General features: G+C 36.5%; 1 protein-coding gene across 1 annotated transcript in view; it reads left to right on the top strand.

Annotated features, from left to right (window-relative positions):
* The first annotated feature begins 2,192 nt into the window (after nt 1–2,192).
* Nucleotides 2,193–9,584, top strand: part of LOC108290667 (coiled-coil domain-containing protein 144A-like) — a 34,859-nt gene continuing 27,467 nt past the window's right edge. Inside the window, 5 exon segments of the mRNA XM_037732098.1 lie at nt 2,193–2,235; nt 2,858–3,121; nt 4,862–4,935; nt 7,649–7,834; nt 7,836–8,480. Coding sequence (XP_037588026.1) covers nt 2,193–2,235; nt 2,858–3,121; nt 4,862–4,935; nt 7,649–7,834; nt 7,836–8,480 — 1,212 coding nt within the window.

The following is a 9,584-nucleotide window of genomic DNA, read 5'->3' as shown; positions in this document are numbered from 1 at the left end:
GCCTCCTGGGTTCAAGCAATTCTCCTGCCTCAGCCTCCCGAGTAGCTGGGACTACAGGCGTGCGCCACCATGCCCAGCTAATTTTTGTATTTTTAGTAGAGACGGGGTTTCATCATGTTGACCAGGATGGTCTCGATCTCTTGACCTCATGATCCACCCGCCTCGGCCTCCCAAAGTGCTGGGATTACAAGCGTGAGCCACCGTGCCCGGCCTGAAGTTTCTTTTATATGATTAAATATTATTGCCTAGAGGTAACTGACACCCTGAATTATTATTTCCATTTACCATTTCCATTCTCTTTTAAAACATTTTATTACACATGTGTATGGTCATAAATAATATGTAGAATTTGTTTTTATGTCCTAAAAGTATATATACATTGTTGTACACTCTACATATTTTGCAACTTTCTTTTGTCTGGTCACATTACATTATTGAGGTCAGTCCTTATTGACACAGGAAGCTCTGGTTTTCTATCAAATTACTGGATCTCAGTTAAACCCTCTTCATAATGATAAATAAATAAAATGATTGCATTTTAAGAATGATTGCAGATTCCAAAGAGCTTTTAAGTTAGTTGTATCTATTGATATTTACTATTTTAGAAATTAAAATATTTAAAAAACAAGCATACACAACCATACATTCCAATAGACATTAGAACTATGACCCATTCACCACTAGAACTATGCCGCTATGACACATCATGTCTATGAAAAGCTCTACTGTACACTTGAAAGAGAATGAGAGTGAAAATGGCAAATAACATTTTGTATTATTTGACCTCTTAGACCCCCTGCCTGGATCTTGAACTCCAGGGATTCTCAGATCACAATTTAGAGCCAACATTTTAAACCACATACATATGTGGTTTGAATATGGTTGTGGATAAATGGGCCCTTGATGATGCAATGGCCTTTAAAGTTTCACTTCTGTGTTTTTTTGCTTTTTTTCTTTCACTTGTCTTAAAAAATTTAAATCCCAACAATTTTGTTTATATAGAAAAAACATGAAAAAAAGCTTATCATCACTGGTCATTAGAGAAATGCAAATCAAAACCACATTAAGATACCATCTCACGCCAGTTAGAATGGCAATCATTAAGAAATCAGGAGACAACAGATGTTGGAGAGGATGTGGAGAAATAAGAACACTTTTACACTGTTGGTGGGAATGTAAATTAGTTCAACCATTTCGGAAGAGAGTGTAGTGATTCTTCAAGGATCTAGACCTAGGAATACCATTTGACCCAGCAATCCCATAACTGGGTATATACCCAAAGGATTATAAAATATTCAATTATAAAGACACATGCACACGTATGTTTATTGCAGCACAGTTTACAATAGCAAAGACTTGGAACCAACCCAAATGCCCATTAATGATAGACTGGATAAAGAAAATGTTGCACATATATGCCATGGAATACTATGCATCCATAAAAAAGGATGAGTACATGTCCTTTGCAGGGACGTGGATGAAGCTGGAAACCGTCATCCTCAGCAAACTGACACAAGAACAGAAAACCAAACACCGCATGTTCTCACTTGTAAGTGGGTGTTGAACAGTGAGAGGGCATGGACACAGGGAGGGGAACATCACACACCAGGGCCTGTTGGGAGGTGGGGAGGGTGATGGGAAAGGATAGCAGGGGGTGGGAGGATAGAGGAGGAATAACATTAGGAGAAATACCTAATGTAGATGACAGGGGGATGGACGCAGCAAACCACCATGGCACATGTATACCTGTGTAGCAGTTAACAAACCTGCACGATCTGCACGTGTACCCCAGGACTTAAAGTATAATAATTTTTTAAAAAGTTGTTTCCATACAAAAAAAAAAAGAAAAAAGGAAAATATTTTTGTTATATATTCCTTTCCTGTCTCATGGTACTGCGTGCTCTTTGGATCTGATGTTGTCCTAGACTAATCCTGTTTTTATATGGGAACAATTAGGTCCCTTAAGGCTCTCATTTTGCATATAAATGTGTGAAGTTTATCCAAGTATTTGAAAGTAAATTCTGAAGGTAGTGGTACATTCAGGAAAGACTATCTCATTATAATTAAAATAGTTTTTAAAGTATATTTATTATGACTTTTTGTAAATCCTGTAAGTCTGTTTTTTATTAATAGAACAAGAAAAGATGAACCTTAGAGTTGTACTTCTCTCAGGGAATAATACTCTCCACGACATGTGCCAATCACAACTGCCAGAAAACAAAGAGAGCAAAGAAGGTAACAAAGAATGTAGAATACATACACACGAGGCAGTCATGTATATTTAAGTTTAAAATGGTTAGACATAAATTCTGTTTATAAAAAATTTACATCCATGAAGAATCTTAATGGAATGCAAAACATGTAATAGAGACTGCTGGGTGAATCAAAGTAAGTAAAAGTAAACGTAAAAATGTAGAAAAAGTGAGAGATGATAGTTAATTAAACTTATCTCAATGAATTGCAAGCATAGAACATATAAAATATAATAAGCCCTGAATGCATAGTATGTTTGTGGGAGACAACAGGACGTGGGACTGTTTCTGTGGCTCACGCCTATAATCCCAGCACTTTGGGAGACTGAGACAGGTGGATTACGAGGTCAGGAGTTCAAGACCAGCCTGACCAACATGGTGAAACCCTGGCTATACTAAAAATACAAATATTACCCAGGCGTGGTGGCGTGCACCTATAATCCCAGCTACTCAGGAGGCTGAGGCAGGAGAATTGCTTGAACCCAGGAGGCGGAGGTTGCAGTGAGCTGAAATCATGCCACTGCACTCCAGCCTGGGCAACAGAGCGAGACTCTGTCTCAAAAAACAAACAAACAAACAAACAAACAAACATGTATACAAGTTAGTTAAATTACTGTTTTATTGGCATCCTACTAATATGACCAATAGTGATAAGACTCGTGAGAGATCCAAGAATCTGAAAGTTGATGATAAATGTCTAACTATATCACCATCAACGTCTAAAAAACAGTCAGACACCAAAGAATTGGGACAGGTGAACTTAATAGAACAAGAAAAGAGCAACATTGGAGTTGTATTTCTCTCAGGGAATAATACTCTCCATGACGTGTGCCAATCACAGCTGCCAGAAAACAAAGAGAGCAAAGAAGGTAACAAAGAAGCGTGGAGAATTCAGTCCTAGAGTGCCCCTGTTTGGCTGCATAGTGCTATAGTTCTAACTTTAAAAAATTATTTTCTGGTAAAATGTGCTTTGTGTTTAGTCTCCTTTTGCACTGAACAGAATACCTTTTGGCAGGACGTTTGTATTCTTCCTTTAACTAAAGCAACATCTAGATAACAGAGAATTAGGGGAAAGCATGATTTTCTTTAGAAAGTAGGATTAAATTTAGAATGTAGAGACTAAATATTTTAGGGACTAACATAGGATTATATTTAGGATAACTCAGTAGAGACCTAAAGATTGCTGACTCAAACACAGTGTGGTTTCTTTGCTTTATTTTTACAGCTCTGAATTCACAGCTGTTAGTTATAACTATGTGCACTATAAACTTAAAAGGCACCTTCCAAAAGCAAATATTAAGTGACTTCCTATCCTTTCTATGACTTTATGTATTATAGAATTGATTTTCCAAGTCAGTGACTAAAGAGAATCACAGAAAATTTGCTGCATAGTATCTCCTCGGCTGTGTCCACGTGAGCTACCACCTGTGTTAATAAATGTGTTCACCAGGAATGTTGGTTTTGGCATTGAGAGTATTCTATGGTCAATGCAAGTAGGACTCTTGAGAACATTAATGTCTTGAGAACATTAAATTACACATAAGGCTTTCATAATGTGACTTCTGCTCAGCTCTCCATCTTTAGCAATTTCCCCTGTGTGCTCTTTCTCTGGCCTTACCGAACTGCTGGTCGTGTCCTGTTCACCCATCCCTCGATTGTGGGCAAATACATATACTCTGTCAGGCATGCTTTTGTTGCTGCCTGGCATGCTCTCACCCTTTCCTTCCCCCTACCCCTTCTAATTTGGCTGGCCTCATTCTTTAAGTGTCAGCTTGGGTGGGATCTCTAGAAAAGTCATCTCTGACATGCTTTCTTTTCCCCCTTTAAATCCTCGTGCCTAGCACATAGCAAGACTCAATAAAAAAAACTGCTGAGTAAAATAGATAATGACTCTTTGTACAAAGATGATTTTCAAGATTGTTCCTACAGTCTAAGAGCAAAGGGAATAGATGTGTAAAGCAGTTATCGACAGTTCAGGTGGTAGAGATGCAGTAGAAAAATCAGTAAAGTCCTAGGGGAGCCCCAAGGAAGGAGATACCGAGATACCTGTTTACCTGGGGAAAGATAGCCAGGAGGAGGGTTAATTTCATCTAGCACTCTGTTTTTATTTATTTTTAGCAGTCTGTTTTAAAAGATGACCATATCAATACATTTGTCAGAATAATACAGGAAAACATTTCGGATGTTAGGAAGAGGGTGTACACCGATAAAGGTGTCCACGGTCATTCTGGAAATCATTAATAGGGTACTACTATGAAGTAGAGAACAGTATATAGCATTGCCTAATAATATTGCTGCTGCGTTCCAAAATGTCTTGTTTGTGATGGCTTTGTTCATTGACGTTGGGTGGATGAACCTGTTAGTGAATCTTCGACACGATTGTATTTCTTTAACCTGGTGGCATCTAGTGTCTCCCACAAAATGGTCTGTTGAAGTTTTGGAGAATTAGAAATATTTCTTAAAGAAGGAAGTATTCCACTAAAGATCAAGCTTCATTTAAACTCTCAATTTATGAAATAAAATGAAACGTAATTTAAAATCTGTTTTCATAAAGACTCTCTCTTTTATCTAACTTCTAAGTAGTTTAACTAAACATTTGGATTTCGCAGAAGAACAAGACTTGGAGCTGCCATCAGAGGAAGAGGAAGAAAGACTTAAAGGGCGTGAAAATAAGCAGCCACAGGTGTGTAAACATTTAAATTAAATCTAAATTTCTGGTTTAATACTGTTTTTTTTTGCTTTAATAATTTAAGATAGCCCAAATGAAATTACCTTTCAGATTAGCCTTTGAGAATCAGTAGATTCTTATTTAATATTTAATTTTAAATACATTTAAACTAGTTATAAAACACAATATTGTTAGAATCTATCATAATTTGTAGTTAATCTTTACCCTTGGAGTAGAGGCAGAACATTCCAGAATTTTGTTTACTCTGCAATTTTTACAATGTCTTTACAGGATAATGAAGGTAATTAAAACATATTTTTAAGCAGCAGAAATTATGAACAATTTAACAGTGATGGCCACTGAGTTCGATTCATGGTAAAAGAGTAATCATGGCGAGTGGCTCAAATTTTGCAGTTTGATATTGCCAGTTACTAATGCCAAGGTTAAAGATGTATTCTGCTGTGTGGCCTCTCATTGACTTCAGGGTCTATATTCAGTGAGAGTGGGGTTATGAAATCAACCCAACTGACTATTAAGGGAATCAAATCTTGCAAAATGGGATCTTTGGTGTTGGGGTACAAACAATAACTTTCTAACTTTTTAGATGCAGAAAGATAGTAAATACTATTTTTAAAGTTTTAGTTAGTGTTATTAGGGGACTGTAGTATGTATTAGAACTGAACTGAAGCAGATAGTCTAAATATGTAACCCTATGATGTTACAGTAATAATTTGAATTAAAACTTAAGAATTTGCTTTTCTTTCTGATTGATATTGATTTAGGCTCCTAATAATTTAAAGACTGCCTAGACTCCCGTTAGTAGTCTATAGAAAGAGTATNGACGGGGTTTCACCGTGTTGACCAGGATGGTCTCGATCTCTTGACCTCGTGATCCATCCGCCTCGGCCTCCCAAAGTGCTGGGATTACAGGCTTGAGCCACCGCGCCTGGCCCAGCAGTCTGTTTTAAAAGACAAACATATCAATACATTTGTCAGAATAATACAGGAAAACATTTCAGATGTTAGGAAGAGGGTATACACCGATAAAGGTGTCCACAGTCATTCTGGAAATCATTAATAGGGTACTACTATGAAGTAGAGAACAGTATACAGCATTGCCTAATAATATTGCTGGTGCATTCCAAAATGTCTTGTTTGTGATGGCTTTGTTCATTGACGTTGGGTGGATGAACCTGTTAGTGAATCTTCAACACGATTGTATTTCTTTAACCAGGTGGCATCTAGTGTCTCCCACAAAATGGTTTGTTGAAGTTTTGGAGAATTAGAAATATTTCTTAGAGAAGGAAGCATTCCACTAAAGATCAAGCTTCATTTAAACTCAATTTATGAAATAAAATGAAACGTAATTTAAAATCTATTTTTATAAATACTCTTTTATCTAACTTCTAAGTAGTTTAACTAAACATTTGGATTTCGCAGAAGAACAAGACTTGGAGCTGCCATCAGAGGAAGAGGAAGAAAGACTTAAAGGACATGAAAATAAGCAGCCACAGGTGTGTAAACATTTAAATTAAATCCAAATTTCTGGTTTAATACTGTTTTTTTTTGCTTTAATAATTTAAGATAGCCCAAATGAAATTACCTTTCAGATTAGCCTTTGAGAATCAGTAGATTCTTATTTAATATTTAATTTTAAATACATTTAAACTAGTTATAAAACACAATATTGTTAGAATCTATCATAATTTGTAGTTAATCTTTACCCTTGGAGTAGAGGCAGAACATTCCAGAATTTTGTTTACTCTGCAATTTTTACAATGTCTTTACAGGATAATGAAGGTAATTAAAACATATTTTTAAGCAGCAGAAATTATGAACAATTTAACAGTGATGGCCACTGAGTTGGATTCATGGTAAAAGAGTAATCATGGCGAGTGGCTCAAATTTTGCAGTTTGATATTGCCAGTTACTAATGCCAAGGTTAAAGATGTATTCTGCTGTGTGGCCTCTCATTGACTTCAGGGTCTATATTCAGTGAGAGTGGGGTTATGAAATCAACCCAACTGACTATTAAGGGAATCAAATCTTGCAAAATGGGATCTTTGGTGTTGGGGTACAAACAATAACTTTCTAACTTTTTAGATGCAGAAAGATAGTAAATACTATTTTTAAAGTTTTAGTTAGTGTTATTAGGGGACTGTAGTATGTATTAGAACTGAACTGAAGCAGATAGTCTAAATATGTAACCCTATGATGTTACAGTAATAATTTGAATTAAAACTTAAGAATTTGCTTTTCTTTCTGATTGATATTGATTTAGGCTCCTAATAATTTAAAGACTGCCTAGACTCCCGTTAGTAGTCTATAGAAAGAGTATTTAAACGTACTGCAGGGGCTCACTTTTCAAGTGAGGAAGCCTTTGTAACACTAGAAATCATCTGCTAATTCATTTTTGGTAGATTCAACACATAATTAAGCTTATTCCAAACAAACATTGACACAGTTAAGTTTGCTGCTTCATATTTTCCTCCTCTTTTCAGCCAAGACAAACTGTTTTTTATTTCTTAGTCACAAGCCGGTGATTTGGGAGTAGCTAAACCTAGATTACAAAGTTTAACAGTTAAATTTTCATTTTAATTATTTGTAAATTTTTCTTTGTTCATACCTGTTACTTAAGGACAAAGCTATTTTTAAAACATGCATCCTAACAGACAAGACACCTGAAAAACAAAACAAGCAAACGAATCTTGCACTTTTGTATCTGCAGAAAATGTCTCAAGAACCAGAAATGGCTAAGGATTGTGATAGAGAGGATATACCTGTGTATTCATTACTTCCTCATGTGCAAAATTCTGAGCAAATGTGGATCGAGCAAGGCAAATTAGAATGGAAAAGCAAATTCAAACTCATTACAAATGAGTTAAAGCAGAGGTTTGGAGAAACCTGTGAAAAATAACAAAATTCCGACTTGTCCTGAGGAAGAGCATCTACTTGATAACTCTACAAGGGGAACAAATGTAAAGGACATTCCCTCTAATTGGACAAATAATATGCCTGGTTGTGAGGAAGAAGATGCATCTGAAGTACCTGTCTCTGTGGTATTCAAGACACTTCCTGAACAAAAGGAACCCAGTCTCAAAAATGTCTTTCCATCTCATCCATACCCTGGGTCTCTGGAACATGCTTGCCAGTCATCTTGTAAGCTTCATTTACGTAAAAATAAATCAGACAGCGACAGTGATAACAAACCTGGCATTGAGCATATTTGTAGCACAGTTGAGAACTTTTGTAATGATGCACACACTAAGAAAGCAAGGAACCCAGAAGTAGTTACAGTTGAAATGAAAGAAGACCAAGAGTCTGATTTGCAAATGACAAAAAATATGAACCAATATAGTGACAGTTGCAGTACAAATAACTATAAAAGCCTGAAACCTGACTTAGAAAATCTGAGTTTTTTATTATCAGATTGTGACAGTACATCAGAAGTAGATCTACATGAAGAATTACAGCAAGACATGCAAAGGTTTAAGAATGAGGTAGATAAGACAGAAGAGCTCCTGGCTTTGAAGAAAGAAAACATTCCACTTCAGAAAGAGGTAGGGGTTTGCTTGCAGCCACTCTGTTTTTTTCTTTGTCAATTATCTGGTCCATTCTGATTTTCCACTTATGAAAACCTTATGAAAAGCATACAGTTTGGTTATCTAAATCTGTAATTGTGTATAGAAACAGATGATTTATAATAATAGGCGTTTAGGAAAACTTTCTCATAATCTTTGTTTCTTAATCAACCTAAGTTTCTCTGTCAGTCTTCCAACTGGCATATAGATGGGGAAATATATAGCACGTGACCTTCAGAACCAGGAGAAGCATCAAAAAAATCGCTAAAGAAAATGTGATGAGCTCAAGGGCTTTTTCCTTTTACTGACTTAAAGATGAGTTGCACCTAACAATAAGATGGGAATACAGTGGAAAGGAAGCAATGATTAAGAAGAGATATAAAAATGTATCTGGCCGGCCATGGTAGCATACACCTCTAGTCCTAGCTACTCAGGAGCCTGAGGCAGGAGGATCACTTGAGCCCAGCAGTTCTGGGCTATAGCGTGCTATGTCGATCAGGTGTTCACACTAAGTTCAGCATCAATATGGTGACCTCCTGGGAGTGGGGCACCACCAAGTTGGCTAAGGAAGGGTGAACTGGCCCAGGTCAGAAAATGAGCAGGTCATAAGTAATTCCCATGCTGATCAGTAGTGGGATCGTGCCTGTGAATAGCTACTGCATTCCAGCCTGGGCAATATAGCAAGGCCTCATCTCTTATTTTTTTTAAAAAAAAAAAAGGTATCCAGCCCTGAGAGCTGCAGCAAATATTCCTGGCCAATGAATCTGTTTATTGTGCTTTCATGTTTTCAGGTTTATCTGTTTAACTCAAACTGTTGGAACTTAGAATTCCATCATAACCACTTTAAATGTTTTTTGACAAGTATATACACTTTAACATATTTGTAAATATAACCACTCGCCACTGTTTCTGTTGAATCAGACCTTTATGTTATGTTGCTTAATGAAGTATAGTAAGTTTTGGTATATATATATTTTTTCCATATAACTAGTATAAATACTCAGCCAAAAACAGTGTATGATGCCAAAGTAGAAAGCTGAGTCTTCTACGTTGATTAGGGCAGCCCTCCTACCCTCCAGTAAG

This window comes from Cebus imitator, unplaced genomic scaffold (assembly GCF_001604975.1).
Source record: "Cebus imitator isolate Cc_AM_T3 unplaced genomic scaffold, Cebus_imitator-1.0 Scaffold441, whole genome shotgun sequence".
In the NCBI taxonomy this organism is placed as follows: domain Eukaryota; kingdom Metazoa; phylum Chordata; class Mammalia; order Primates; family Cebidae; genus Cebus; species Cebus imitator.
Note: the sequence above shows the minus strand (reverse complement) of the source record. Positions and strands in the feature narration are given on the sequence as shown.